At 51.4% G+C, this 15,151-nt stretch overlaps 1 protein-coding gene across 2 annotated transcripts; it reads left to right on the top strand.

The window, feature by feature from the left end:
- Positions 1-196: 196 nt before the first annotated feature.
- Positions 197-13,385, top strand: GPN3 (GPN-loop GTPase 3). 2 transcript variants are annotated; one of them, XR_016227105.1, is made up of 8 exons: positions 197-273; positions 3,072-3,180; positions 8,414-8,581; positions 9,823-9,992; positions 10,379-10,494; positions 10,945-11,041; positions 12,178-12,306; positions 12,753-13,385. XR_016227105.1 is itself a non-coding variant. In XM_051826842.3 (8 exons), the coding sequence occupies exons 1-8, from the start codon at positions 226-228 to the stop codon at positions 12,813-12,815; spliced, it is 855 nt and encodes a 284-aa protein (XP_051682802.3). In that variant the 5' UTR covers positions 197-225; the 3' UTR covers positions 12,816-13,385. The 2 variants fall into 2 exon arrangements, 1 of the variants encoding a protein (XP_051682802.3); XM_051826842.3 differs by having other exon boundaries at positions 9,823-9,947.
- Positions 13,386-15,151: the final 1,766 nt, after the last annotated feature.

Raw genomic sequence — 15,151 nt, 5'->3', positions numbered from 1 at the left:
CCCTCCCACCTCTCTCCTCCCCGCCCCTTCCGTGTCTCCCGGACGCGTTTCTCACGGACTTGGCCCGCGGAACGTTCCGTAGCCGGAGGTGTGACTTACCCGGAAATGTATAAGGAGCTTCGGTTGCGATTGGTTCACACCTCGCGCTCCCGGAAGTGGGTGGGCGTGGCGCCAAGGCTGAAGCGGGAAGTGTGCCGTACGGCCCCGGGGAAGCCGAGGGTCGGCATGCCTCGTTACGCGCAGCTGGTCATGGGCCCCGCCGGCAGCGGGAAGGTGAGATTTGGTGGGAAAGGAGAGAAAGGTCGTAACCCGTGTGAGGCGAGGGTTCGGTCCCGAGAGAAGGGCGTGTACCGAGGGCCTTGAGACTCCGCGCCGTTCGCTTCTGCTCTCGGTCTTCGGGGTCCTGTCGTCTTGCAAGGGGGTCGTGGCGGTTGTTGGTGGACGCTTAGGCCCCGGGTTGGAGTAGCCCAACCCTAGGAGATGGGTCTTCTTATTCTCGTTTACGGAAGGTCGCGCGCGTACGAGTCGGGACCTGAACTGGAATCCGGGTTTGTTTTGTTTTTCTGACTCCAGAATCCTGCCCTTTCTCACTCCCAGGAGGCTAAAGTGGGGTCTTTCTGGGTGTTTCCCAAAGCCTGGGACGTGGACTTTTGGTATTTGAAGGGATTTTAGATGGCAGTGGGACCCCGCGTTACGGAACATCGGCTCGTATGCTCAGAACATTCCCTCTTCCCGTTCTGGATTCCACTGCGGTGAAGCTACGCTGGCTTCTAACGTAGCTCCATTTTTTTTTAAAAAAAGGACTTATTTTATTTATTTGAAAGTCAGAGTTAGAGAGAGAAGGAGAGGCAGAGACAGAGAGAGGTCTTCCATCCGCTGGTTCACTCCCCAACTGGCTGCAATGGCCGGAGCTGAGCCAATCCAAAGCCAGGAGCCAGGAGCCTCTTCCCGGTCTCCCACGTAGGGGCAGGGGCCCAAGGACTTGGGCCATCTCCCACTGCTCCCCAGGCCACAGCAGAGAGAGCTGGATTGGAAGTGGAGCAGCCGGGACTTGAACCGGCACCCATATGGGATGCCGGCCCTGCAGGTGGGGGCTTTACCCGATACACCACAGCGCCAACCCCCATGATGTTTTTTGTCAACAAATATTAAGAACATGGTGGTAGTAGCACTCAAATACTGTAAAACCAGTGAAGATATTGAGCAAATAACGTAGTTGGGGAAACACTGGAGTTTGTGGAGGTGTTAGGAGGCGTCAGTGTTCAGCAGAAGCACCTGCTGAGCCACTGCCCCCTCCTATGCAGGAGGTTCCACACGGGACTGAGATTTGGCCGTCTCCTGCCCAGGGGCACAGCCTGGCTGGGAAGAACGGTGACTGCCAGTTAAGATACAGCTGGATGGGGAACTGGCTGTTAGCCTAGCAGTTAAGAGGTCTGTGTCCCACGTCTGCACGTCTGGGTTCAGTGCCTGGTGCCAGCTCCTGACTCCAGCTTCCTGCCGGTGCAGGCCCAGGGAGCCAGCAGTGGTGGCGCAAGAGATTGGGTTCCTGGGTCCAGCACCGCGGTGCCGCAAGTTGGGCTGCCACCTGTGACACCAGCATCTCACGGGCACTGGTTCAGTTCCCGGCTGCTCCACTTCTGCTCCAGCTCCCTGCTAATGTATCTGGAAAAGCAGCAGGAAGTGGCCCAGTGGTTTGGCCCCTGCCCCCCATGTGGGAGACCTGGATAGAATCCTGGCTTTGGTGCAGCCGTTTGAGGAACGAATCAGCAGATGGAAGATCTCTCTCTGTCTCTCCTCCTCTCCCTCTAACTCTGCATGTCAAATAATCTTAAAAAAAAAAAAAAGAAAAAGAAAAGAAACTGGGTTCCTGCCAGCTGCGTGGCAAATCTGGATTAAGATCTTTCTCTCTCTCTCTCTCCCTCCCTCCTTCCCTCCCTCCCTCCCTCTTAAAATTTAAAATAAATAAAAAAGGAATGAGAAGACAATGCGGTGTATGGAGAAGGCTTCCTAGGCAGAGAAAACAGTGTGTGTGAAGGCACTAAGGGGAGAGCATGATGGGAATTATTTCTTTAGACAGAGGGTGGGAGGGATAAACAAGTAGATGCAGGATTTTTATGTGGTGTAGTAAGGACTACACAAGGGATAAGGAATCTCTGAACCAGAATTTGAGGGGCCAGTGTGGTGGTGTAGCAGGTTAAGCTGCCATCTGCAATGCCAGAATCCCATATGAGCATCATTTCCAGTCCCGGCTGCTCCACTTCTGATCCAGGTCCCTGCTAATGTGCTTGGGAAAGCAGTGGAAGAGGGCCGGAGGAGCTGGGTCCCTGCCGCCCACATGGGAGACCTGGGTGGAGTTCTGGTTCCTGGCCTCAGCCTGGCCCAGCCTCGACCATTGCAGTCATCTGGGGAGTAAACCAGTGAATAGAAGACCGATCTCTCTCTCTCTCTCTCTCTCTCTCTCTCTCTCTCTCTCTCTTCCTGTCTCTGGTACTTTGCCTTCCAAATGAATAAATAAAATCTTTTTTTTTTTTTTTTTTTTTTTTTAAGTTGCAAACTGCTAGCCCACCTCCAGGCTGTATATTGGCCTTGGTGTTCCCTCATCTAGAAATGCTCTTCCTCTGAGTTGGCAAAACATTCCCGTAGGCTCAGGTATCCCCTACTAAGAGACACCGTCCCTGGCCGTCCTACCTAGGTCTTTGTTTGGACCTTGCTGGTTCTAGTGGAGACACGATGTGTTGGTTGCTGCACCGTGTAACCAGAAGCCTCCCCTTTGAGTTCCTTTTCTTCCACGTTAGAGCAGTGATGGGCCTTGGTTATCTTGAAGGGCATCCCAGTTAGAGAGGAGGCACCTGAGGGCAGAGTGGGGAAGCACCTTCCCCAGAGTTCCCATGAGTCCACGCTCATCTAGATCTGTCGCCATTGTGTATCCTGGCTCCCAGCCCAGTGCCTTTCCTGTGTGTTCAGTCAGCCTCCTGGCACCGCGTGGCCTCGGTGGACACTGCCCCCAGGGTGGGGGGAGGGTAGCTCTCCACTGCCTGTTGCTCTAATCCTCATGCCTTGCTTCACTGCAGAGCACTTACTGTGCCACCATGGTCCAGCACTGTGAAGCCCTTAACCGGTCCGTCCAGGTTGTCAACCTAGATCCGGCAGCCGAACACTTCAGCTACCCAGTGATGGCTGGTGAGTCCCGAGCAGAGCCTTCCCTCAGGGTGAGGAGGAGGGAGGGAGGGAGTTTGGGGGCTCAGCGACAGAAGCTGAAAAATCAGCAGGTGGTCCCCTGGTTTTGGGGCTGATGTAAGAGTTGAAAGTAAGTGTCCTGCTCCCACCTCTCCCTTCCCTTCTGCCCCCTGCATGTTAGCCCTGCTGTAGTGAATCTGATAGACTGCCGCTGGCCACAGCGAGTGCAGCCTGGATGGTTCTTTTTTGACAGGCAGAGTGGACAGTGAGAGAGACAGAAAGAAAGGTCTTCCTTTGCCGTTGGTTCACCCTCCAATGGCCGCCGCGGCTGGTGCGCTGCGGCCGGTGCACTGCGCTGATCCAAAGCCAGGAGCCAGGTATTTATCCTGGTCTCCCATGGGGTACAGGGCCCAAGCACTTGGGCCATCCTCCACTGCACTCCCGGGCCACAGCAGAGAGCTGGCCTGGAAGAGGGGCAACCGGGACAGAATCCGGTGCCCCAACCGGGACTAGAACCCGATGTGCCGGCGCCGCAAGGCTGAGGATTAGCCTGTTGAGCCGTGGCGCCGGCCTTGGATAGTTCTTAAAAATTCTCCTGCTGTGTTCATTGAAATGTCTGTTGAACACATATTTTATGGCAGACGCCAGAGTTACAGCGGGGAACAAGAAAGACGCATAGCTCTGCCATCGTCAGCCTCTCAGTGGCGGGGGGGAGGGGGGCACAAGCAGTGATGGACACTTTCCAGAGTGTGGTCAGGGCTGCAGAGTGGCCGACGAGAAGGCACACGTGGGAGACGTTGCTGTTTGTGGGATGGTCAGGGACGGCGTCTCTGAGGAGGGGATCCGTGCGCCTGGACCTGAAGGTTGGTAGGAAGCTCGCCGAGCTGGGAGCAGGCCTTCCAGCGTGAGGACACCAAGGCCAGTAAATAGCACAGGGACGAGAGAGGCTTTGCAGAGATGAAAGAGAGTGGGGGCGGGAGGGAGGGAAAGAGTAGGGGCTGGTTGGATACGAAGAGCTTGGATTTTATCCTGTTAGTGGGGTGCCGCTGAGCGCTTTTAAGCCCAGGAGGTTGTCATTGATTTATGTCTTTAAAGATAGGTCGGGGCTGGCATGGCGTAGCGGGTTAGGCTGTCACCTGCCGTGCTGGCATCCCGTGTGGATGGGCACCAGTTCGGTCCCTGCTGCTCCACTTCCGATCCAGCTCCCTGCTAATGTATGTATGTGGGAAAGCAGCAGAGGATGGCCCAAGGCTTGGGCCCCTGCACCTATGTGGGAGGCCCAGGAAAAGCTTCTGACTCTTGGCTTTGGCCTCACCATGTTGCAGCCATTTGAGGGGTGACCCAGTGGATGGAAGATCTGTATCTCCCCCTCTCTGTGTAACTCTGCCTTTCAAATAAATAAATCTTAGAGAGGTCAGGCACTTGGCTGAAAACTGGACTTGAGGGAGGCTAGAGTGAAGCAGGGACCAGCACTGCAGCTGTCGTAGCTGCCCAGGTGCCGTGGATTAGGGCAGTGGTGGGGTGGAGGAGGCAGACACACCGTGTTTCTGTTTTGCAAGCAGAATTGACAGCATTTGGTGGAGGTGGATTCCGGGAAGGTGAGGAGTCGGGAGTGACTCGTAGGTGTCTGATTTGAGCTGTTGAGCGCATTATAGTTGTTCCAAGGAAAAAGGCAATTCATTTTGCTTTTGTGGTAGTTCTCTCTGTACATATAAGACGCAACTGGATCTGATTATGTGGAATTCAGAGCTCTTCCCCGGTGATACAGATCTGTGGGTTGATAGGATATGGATCGTACCTGAAGCCACAGGACTGGGAGGGAGCGAGGTTGGAGAAGAGGTGTGAGAGCAAGCGTGGGGGTCGGCTGCTCTTGAGAGGCCGGGTAGAAGACATGGGGTCAGGGAGGGCGGAGGACGGAGAGGTCGTTTGAAGAAGGAAGAGGTGAATGGGGTGTCAGGTATGGCTGAGAAGATGGGGACAGAGAAGTGGCCGTTAGATTTGGGAGCATGGACACAGTGGTGGCCTTGACCAGGATTGCAGTGCAGTGTTGGAGGTGACGCTGTGTAGGCACTGGGAGGAGAGCTTTGCTGTGAGAGGGAGCAGAGGAATAACTGCCGGGGCTGAGGATCAAGGAAGGTTTCTGTTTGGACTGGAGATAGTCACTGGACACACTTGTATGCAGAAGAGAACAACCTAGTAGAAAGAGAGAAACCGAAGGTGCCAGAGAAGGTGGAACTGGCTGCGAGGGTTGGGGGGCCCCACACAAGCAGAGGGTTTTGGCTCTGCTGGGAGAGGGGTGCTGCTCTCACCGTGACAGGAGTGAAGGCCGCCGGAGTGAGTGGTGGGAAAATGGGAAATTCTGTGTTGCTGGCCTCTGATTTCTGTTGATGACGAGTATGCGAGTGGGCGGGGTGAGGGGAGGCAGCTTGACAGGTTGAGGAGATACCGAAAAGCATTGCAGTTCTTCAGGATTGTTTGCAGCAAAGTACACAAGCCAGCTTACGTAAAATGATTTAATAGGGGCCGGCGCTGTGGCGTAGCGGGTAAAGTTGCTGCCTGCAGTGTCGGCATCCCGTATGGACACCGGTTTGAATCCCGGCTGCTCCACTTCAGATCTAGCTCTCTGCTATGGCCTAGGAAAGCAGTGAACAGTGGCCCAGGTCTTTGGGCCCCTGCACCTGGGTGGGAGACCCAGAGGAAGCTCCTGGCTCTGGCTTCAGATTGGCACAGCTCTGGCTGTAGTGGCCATCTGGAGAGTGAACCACTGCCTTTCTGTAACTCTGCCTTTCAAATAAATACATAAATAAATGTCAAAAAAAAAATTAAAACCTAAGGGAGAAAATTCTAATTTCCAAAAACAAATAAGAGACCCCTATGTCTGCCAGAATTGGATAACCCTGTCCTGTGAGTGATGTAGATACATTGTCTCGTGTAATTCTCCTCTTACCTCAACATGTCTGATGCTGCCGGCAGCTTATAGATAAGCAAAGTGAGACCAGAGGTTAGCTAGCTTTTGCAGAGCTGTTGGGGTGAGAAATGATAATTGAGGGGTGGGAGCTGGCTGATCCGGAAGGATGCTTGCTGGAATGCCTGCATCTCACATTGGAGATCCTGAATTTTTTTTTTTTTTTTTTTTTTGACTGGCAGAGTGGACAGTGAGAGAGAGACAGAGAGAAAGGTCTTCCTTTGCCGTTGGTTCACCCTCCAATGGCTGCCACAGCCGGTGCACTGCGGCCAGCACATCGCGCTGATCTGATGGCAGGAGCCAGGAGCTGCCTCCCGGTCTCCCATGTGGGTGCAGGGCCCAAGGACTTGGGCCATCCTCCACTGCACTCCCGGGCCACAGCAGAGAGCTGGCCTGGAAGAGGGGCAACCGGGACTAGAACCCGGTGTGCCGGCGCCGCAAGGCAGAGGATTAGCCTATTGAGCCGCGGCGCCGGCCCGAGATCCTGAGTTGAAGTCCAGGTTCTGCTCCCAATTCCAGCTTCCCGCTGATGTGCACCCTGGGAGATAGCAGTTGGTGACTTTCGGAGCTGAGTCCTTTCCACACGTGGGAACCTGCACTGGGTTCTCCAGGCTTCGCCTGACCCAGCTTCAGCTGTTGTAGGCCCTTTAGGAGTGAACCAGCGGGAGGGAGCTAGCTCTCTCTGTTTGTCTCTTTCTTTCCCTCTGTGCCTCTCAAATAAAAAGAAAAGTTGGTTTCTTTGTTCGATTTTGTTTTACTTGTTTTGAAAAAGATAATATTGGGGGCCAGAGCTGCGGCACAGTAGGTTAATCCTCCATCTGTGGCGCTGGCATCCCATATGGGCACTGGTTCTAGTCTTGGCTGCTCCTCTTCCGACCCAGCTCTATGATAGGGCCTGGGAAAGCAGCAGAAGCAGGCCCAAGCACTTGGGCCCCTGCACTCGTCTGGGAGACTCGGAAGAAGCTCCTGGCTCCTGAGCTCTGGTCATTGCGTCCATTTGGGAAGTGAACCAGTGGATGGAAAGACCTTTCTCTCAATCCCTCTCACTGTCTGTAATTCTGTCTCTCAAATAAATAAATACAATCTTTAAAAATAAATAAATAAGTAATATTGGGGCCAGCGCTGTGGCATAGAGGTTAAGCCTCTGTCTGCAGCATTGGCATCCCATATGGGCACCAGTTTGAGTCCTGGCTGCTCTACTTCTTTTTTTTTTTTTTTTTTTTTGACAGGCAGAGTGGACAGTGAGAGAGAGAGACAGAGAGAGAAAGGTCTTCCTTTGCCGTTGGTTCACCCTCCAATGGCCGCCGCTGCAGCCGGCGCACCGCGCTGATCCTGGCAGGAGCCAGGAGCCAGGTGCTTTTCCTGGTCTCCCATGGGGTGCAGGGCCCAAGCACCTGGGCCATCCTCCACTGCACTCCCTGGCCATAGCAGAGAGCTGGCCTGGAAGAGGGGCAACCGGGACAGAATCCGGCGCCCCAACCGGGACTAGAACCCGGTGTGCCGGCGCCGCAAGGTGGAGGATTAGCCTATTGAGCCACGGTGCCGGCTCTGGCTGCTCTACTTCTGATCCAGCTTCCTGATAATTGCCCGGGAAAGCAGTAGAAGATGGCCCAAGTGCTTGGGCCCCTACACCCACGTGGGAGACTTGCAAGAAGCTCCTGGCTCCTGGCTTCAGATTAACCCATCTCTGGGCATTGTGGCCATTTGGGGAGTGAACCAGCAGATGGAAGACGTCTCTCTCTCTGTAACTCTGCCTCTCAAATAAATCTTAAACAAAAAAGAAAGAAATAGGTACTACACAATTACATGGTTCAGAATGCAAAAGGAAGCAAAGAGTAAGTGTGCGGGAATGACCGTTCCCTCCTCTCTGTGCCGCTGTCAGGCACTGGGGCACCCAGTGTTACTAGTTTCTGCTGTGTCCTTCCATAACGAGTCAGCATGTGAAATCTGATACACGTACACGTAGCGAGCTTTGTCTTTGACACAGATGATGGCATTCTCACGGAGTTCTGTACCTTGCATTTTCCTGGGAGCTTCTGTTACGTCAGAACTTCAAGAGGCTCTCCCTTTTTATGGCTGCGTAGGATCCCATTGTCTGGCTTTAGGATAATGGAGTTGCTTAGTTTCCAGCCAGTGGACCCTGCTGCAGTGAACAGCCATGTTCTTAAGTAGTTGCGTGTGCATAAGCTTTCGTATGGTTGTTAGTTGTTCCTAGGGAGGGTGACCGTTCTCCGATGAGTGCTTACATGCTGAGCCCTGTGTCCTTTTCAGACATTCGGGAACTGATTGAGGTGGACGATGTGATGGAGGATGATTCTTTGCGGTTCGGTCCCAATGGAGGGCTGGTGTTTTGCATGGAGTACTTTGCCAATAATTTTGACTGGCTGGAGAACTGTCTTGGCCACGTAGAGGATGACTACATCCTTTTTGACTGTCCAGGTAAGTCAGCCAGCTTTTTTTTTTTTTTTTTTTTTTTTCATTTATTTGTGTATGTGAGATTCAGAGACAGAGCTCCCATCCTGTTGGTTACTGCCTAGATGCCCCCAGGGGCCGAGGATGGGAGTGGACCGGACTGAAGCTAGAACCTGGAACCATCCAGATCGCCCACGGGGGTAGCAGGCCCAGCTGCTTGAGCCATTGCCCCCTGTCTCCTGGGGGGCACAGCAGCAGCAAGCTAAAGTGGGGGCGGATCTAGGACTCAAGCCCAGGCCCTGCAATGTGGGATGCAGGCATCCCAGGTGGGGTCTTCCCTGCTGGGCCAAATGCCTGCGTGCAGGTCAGCAGTCCGAATGCGTCATTTTCCTTGTGGTTGTGATGGCCTTGTTTGCAGTGGGAGAGAGTGAAGTGAGCATTTGTAGCTCTAAACCGTGCTACAGGAAGGTACTACATTGTAATTCATTTCTTTGCATTTATTGAGTGCTTATTGTACCCTGGAAATACCACAGAGAGCAAGGAAGCCACAGTGTCTGCTCTCCAAGAGCTCACGGTCCAGCAGAGGGCAAGAGAGGATAAACAGGATTACTCCAGTGATTTTTCTCTATCCGTTCATAGCAGGTGTCCCCCAGGAGTAGCACAGACTGACGTATAGGGGATTAGGGAGGCGTCTGGTCACGTGGCCTTTAACCAGGCCTCAGGGTGAAGCCCAGCCTGCTGGAGGCCTGGAGACGGGAGGCACAGGGTGGATAGGAGGCACTGCAAAGCCCAGAGTGGCTGGGACTCGGTGAACACAGAGGAGACGGGTGTGCAGAGGCGGTAGTTCCCTCAGCCAGGTTAGGAACTTAGACTTGAGCCTTAGCTCGCATGTGCTCACTTTTCCCCCCGCTTGTGAGTGAACGTGTGTAAACCCACAGAAGTGCAAGTGGCGTAAGTGTACAGGTGGGTGCTTATTCCAAGCTGTATGCACCTTTGTAGCACGCACTTTCACTGGCAAAAAGCTAAAATGTGAAGACCCTCATTTTCTACATAAAACCAGACGTTAGCTTGGGCTTCCCATGGTGATGGTGCCTTAGATTTTGTGATCCCTCAGAGAGGCCGTCATCCCCTTAAAAGCTGCCATGGCTTGATTTCCTTAGTGTTGTTTTTTTTTTCTTTTCCAACCACTTATGGGGAAAATTTGTTTTCTCTGATTGAGTGACTTAACAGACTTCCTGTTGGTGACGCTTGTTCTGTCCCTGATGCAGGTCAGATCGAGTTGTACACTCACTTGCCTGTGATGAAGCAGCTGGTGCAGCAGCTGGAACAGTGGGAGTTCCGAGTCTGTGGAGTTTTTCTTGTTGATTCTCAGTTCATGGTGGAGTCATTCAAGGTCTGAGGATAAATCCGTCACAGGTTTTCTCAACCATGGTTCCAAGCAAGTAACAGTCTCCTCTAACTGTTGTGATCCTGGACATTTCACAGTGTTAATTTGGCAGCTTTTATTATCCCATTGTTAAGTCTCTCTTTAATTTCCTGAAGATCTTTTGTCTAGTTTGTGGACTACCTAAATCACTAGTAGTTCTTTGGAATAGTAGGAAAAGGAGGTTAACACTGCTGTCTAAATGGAGATTTTGATCACTGGAGATTGAGCCCTTGTCGTTTGTATCCATGCCTTTGGAGCTAAGGGTCAGCTAGCTGGCTAGTAGACATGTTTTTCTTTAATATTAGCTTTTCTTTTGCCAGTTTTGTTGCAGCGCGAAGCCCCTCTATGTGGAGATGTAAGGGCTTTGATGTGTCTTCTGTTTTCTTTTACTCTTTCAGTTTATATCCGGCATCTTGGCAGCCCTGAGTGCCATGATCTCTCTAGAAATTCCGCAAATTAACATCATGACAAAAATGGATCTGCTGAGTAAGAAAGCTAAAAAGGAAATTGAGAAGTGAGTTCACTGCTCTGTCATCATCAGATCTCAGTGACAGGGATGAACCTTCCAGTATATTTATTTATTTGTGTTTAAAGACTTATTTATTTATTTATTCAAAAGGCAGAGAGACAGAAAAAGAGATCTTCTTTCTGCTGGTTCACTCTCCAAATAGCCACAATAGCCAGGGCTGGACCAGGCCAAAGCCGGGACTTAGGAACCCCATCCAGGTTTCCCACATGGGTGTCAGAGACTCAGGCACTCAAGCCACCATCTGCTTTCTGGGCGCACTAGCAGAGAGCTGGATTGAAGCAGAGTAGCCAGGGCTTGAACTGGCACTGCATCTTGGGGTGTGGGTGTTCCAGGCTGGCCCCCTCTGCTTTTCTTAGATGAGAGATTCCGTCTGTAAATTCAGTTTCCTGATTTATGTGGCCTTTTATTCATCACTTTCCTTTCTCACGTCTAAAGGTTTCTAGATCCAGACATGTATTCTTTGCTAGAAGATTCTACAAGTGACTTGAGAAGCAAAAAATTCAAAAAATTGACTAATGCTATATGTGGACTGGTAAGCTTTTTTGTTTATTAAAAAAAGATTTCTTTATTGAAAAGGCAGTTACAGAGAGAGATATCTTCCATCCCCTGGTTCACTCCATAAATGACCGCAATGACTAGGGCTGGGCCAAACCAAAACCAGAAGCCAGGAGCTTCTTCGGGGTCTCCCACACGGGGGCAGGGGCCCAAGCACTCAGGCCATCTTCCATGCTTTTCCAGGTGCATTAGCATTGTGCTGGATTGGCATGGGAGCTGCTGAGACTTCAGCTGGCGCCCATATGGAATGCCAGTGTCGCAGGCGGTGGCTTTAACAACTACCGCAGTGCCAGACCCTGGTAAGCTTTTTAAGTGTTCTGATTTGTTTTTTTGTTGTTTGAGGGGAGGGGTCCTAAATGACCTTTTCAAGTGTTTGCCCATGCACAGTGACCACCTTTATAAAAGGACAAGGAGGGAGCAGCGGGGCCACGTGCTGTCAGGTCAGCACTTCACTTAGAGGGAGCTGCTGGCGACAGGCGTCTGGCTTAGCAGTAAAGCCGCAGCTGGGACACCCGCATCCCCTATCAGGGTGTCGCTGTTCAAGTCCTGGCTTTGCTCCTCATTCTGGCTGCCTGCCCAGCCTGGGAGATGGGCGATGACTCAAGTAGTTGGCTCCCAGCCGTTCCCACGGGAGACCGGGATTGAGTTCCTGGCTCCTGGCTTTAACCAGGCTCAACCCTGACCATTGTGGACATTAAGGAGTGAGTGCATGGGAGTTGTCTTTGTCTCTCTGCCTCTCAAATAAAGGTTTAAAAAAAAAAAAGTAGTAGTAGTTATTGGCAGCAGCAAGTAAATTAACATGTCTTATTTCAAGACAGTTGGGGAGTTTGGAACAGTTTGTCCTTATGAAATTTCTGGTGCCTGTTGAATTCAGATAAATACCCACAAAAAAGAGTCCAGTTAACTAATAAGCTAGTGAGTGCTACAGCACGTCAGAGTTCAGAAAAATCGATGTTGCTATTGCCTCTGCCTGTCGTTCCAATTCCCTTGCTCCAAACACACAGGTGCTTTTAATCACTAAATACAAATAGCTATAAAAGTCGAATGTAAATTGAAAATTGTGTATTTTGCTCAACTTTCGAATGAACTTTTCCTCAAATCTCCAATTCACAGATAGACGACTACAGCATGGTTCGATTTTTACCGTACGATCAGTCAGATGAAGAAAGCATGAACATTGTGTTACAGCATATTGATTTTGCCATTCAGTATGGTGAAGACTTGGAATTTAAGGAGCCTAAGGTAATTTCTGATCTGAGTTGTGCTTTGGCTTTTGGTAGAAATATTTGCCAGCACCCAGTAGCTGCCTGCATAACCCAGGCAACTGTCTAAATTAGTTTTTTCTCTTAGTGGTGGTGGTTAACTGGGCTGACAATGACACCTTTGCTCGGCCTTTCGTTAAGGCATAGTGCTGAGTTGGTTCTCCCTGTCCTTGGGGCTTTGGGGGATGTATCAAGAGGAGGTGACAGCCACTTGAATTTAGGCTGCCCTTGCGTTTGTCAGTGGGTGGAGTGACAGTTGGTTGGCAGCAGGGCAGTAGCGCAACATCATGGCACAGTAACTCAGCACGCATCTGGAGCAGGCGCTGTGAGCGTTCCACACACAGCCTTACCTCAAAATCTAAACACGTGCTGGCTCTAACCGACGGGAATGAATGTATTCTCTCTCTTGTGTTTCCTTTGTGTCAGGAACATGACGTTGAGTCTGCCTCTTTGTTTGATGAATATTTTCAAGAACGCCAGAATGAATGAAGAGTTTGCTAAAACCTAACTCTGATGTGTGAAGAACTGGTCAGATGGGCAGACATTCTTCTCCTTGAAGGATACAGTAGTAGAAAGCTATTTATTTTCATGGAAAAAATGGTGCAGCAGCATGCCTGAGTCAGGTTCTGAAACTGCTGCCGTGTAAAGTGGAACCTGTTAGTATTATTTTCACAGCATCAAGTTAGATTAAAAGTCAGATGGGGGCCAGTGTTGCGGGACGGCAGGTTAAGCTGCTGCCTGTGATGGTGGCATCCTGTGTGAGCACTGATTCAAATCCCGGCTGCTCCACTTCTGATCCAGCTCCCTGCTGATGCACCTGGGAAAGCAGCGGAGGATAGGCCAAAGTTTTTCCGGCCCCTGCCGCCCACATAGGAGACCTGGATGGAGTTCCAGGCCCCTAGCTTTGCCCTGCCCCAACTCAGGTGTTGCTGCCATTTGGGGACTGAACCAGCAGATGGAAGATTGTCTCCCCCCCCCCCCCCCCCGTTTGTCTCTGTAACTCTCTTACAAATAAATACATAAATCTTTAATAAATTAATAAAAGTAAATTGAAACCAATGCACATCGATTTGTATATGATGTAAATTAGCATCTGTGCTACAGTTAAGACCAATCTAACTGAAGGGCAGGAATGACATGGGAAGATGCATGTAAGTGTGTTCTAAAGGGGAAGAATGATCTGGAAGGATGTAGGTAAGACTGTTGCTTATCTTTATCCTCCTGGTTTCTTACATTGAGAATGTAGACGTGAGGTTTGTAGTCTCTGAGCACTTAAAAAACTTAGGCGTTGCTTGGGCAATAACTAATGCACGCACACAAAAATGTAAAAAGCATAATTTTCTCGCCACATTGAATTGTTTGCTTTCAGTATTTCTGAACTTCCTTGTGTTGCGTGCAAAAGCAGCCCCTTGGGAGTGGCCAGTCAGCCTGCTGCAGGCCAGGCCCCAGGAAAGCAAGTCTGAATCATTTGTTAGTTGATGCCAGGCATTGTGCTAAGAAGTGTTTTACATAATTCTTCCATTGACTCAGAACAGGCCCAGGCTGTATCCATCATTTGGTGACAGATCTTTCAGCTGATACAAATTAAGGAAACCTGCAACTTCGGTTAAATTTTTAATCATTCTTGGACCTAGATGGCAGAAGTACACTTGCATTGTTAAATCTGATCCATTCTAACTGAAGAAGCAAAACGTGTGGGGCTCTAGGTGTCTGTGGCAGCTTGATGTGCGGGGCTGGGACTGGGGGAGGAGTCAGGTGTCGGCAGCAAGCTTTGAGGGGTGAGCTGCCCTCACAAAGCCGAGCCATCGCGGGGGTGTGGTGTGTGGGGCTGCTTGGGGGCGTTCCTGTGGCCCCGGGAGTGTGGAAGGGGTGCAGACACCCTGGTCTCCCAAACTGCTAATCCCCCGCCCCAGTCCCAGCTGAAACAAATTTATTTCTCACAGTCCTGGAGGCTGGAAGTTTGAGATCAAAGCGTTAGCCTTGGTTTCTTGGGAGGCCTCTTACAGACAGCCGTCTTCCTGTGACCTAGCGTCTTGCCTCCATACGTCCCAGTGTTGCTGATCTTAGAGCCTGTTGCCACACAGGAGAAGAAGAAGAAAAGAGGCGCATTTTGACTGCCCGCGGGCTGCACGCCCTTCGTTTAGCTTCTAGAATCTGGTATGTGCTGTGGGCACGCTGGGAAGGGCCACATTCCGCTGCCTCACCCTCTGCCCACTGAGCTGCGAAGATGAACCTGACAGTTCAGTCCTGGGGTTTCACCGCCTCCCGGTGAGCCTGATGTGACTTCCCACAAACGTACAGCGGTTTGTGGGTGCCAGGCCCCGGGGGTAGAAGGAGGCGGCTCAGGGCTGATGGCCTGGTGGGTGAGACCAGGAACAATGAAACTTGTGCTGAGGGACAGGAAGAAAACCGAGTGAAATGGAGAGTGACTAAGGGGTGCTTGGCCTCTCCTCAGTGGAGAAATCACGTTGGGCCGCGGGGCAGGGTTCTTCAGTATGGGAGACTGGCAGGAGAAATGGGCTTTTCCCATGAACGGGTGAGACAAACCCGAGCTGTCCGCACGCTCCCGGCTTGTACACTCGGCGCTTTCGGCTCCTTGCATCCTCCCAAAGCTTACACGGTAAGTACTGCTGCCTCCGTTTGCAAGTGGAAATCACACAGATCGCAGATGTTGGAAACAGGACCAAAACCCACTGTCCACTTCTTCAGCCGCTGCGCGAAGAATCGCAGTGCAGAGTGACATGCAAATCCCTTCTCTCCTGTGTCCGGGTCCCCCATTTGTAAAAGCCGTGATTTGGGCCGGCACCGCGGCTCACTAGGCTAAT

Source organism: Oryctolagus cuniculus, chromosome 21, assembly GCF_051225735.1.
Source record: "Oryctolagus cuniculus isolate XC-2025 breed Fujian yellow rabbit chromosome 21, ASM5122573v1, whole genome shotgun sequence".
Taxonomy (NCBI): Eukaryota; Metazoa; Chordata; class Mammalia; order Lagomorpha; family Leporidae; genus Oryctolagus; species Oryctolagus cuniculus.
Note: the sequence above shows the minus strand (reverse complement) of the source record. Positions and strands in the feature narration are given on the sequence as shown.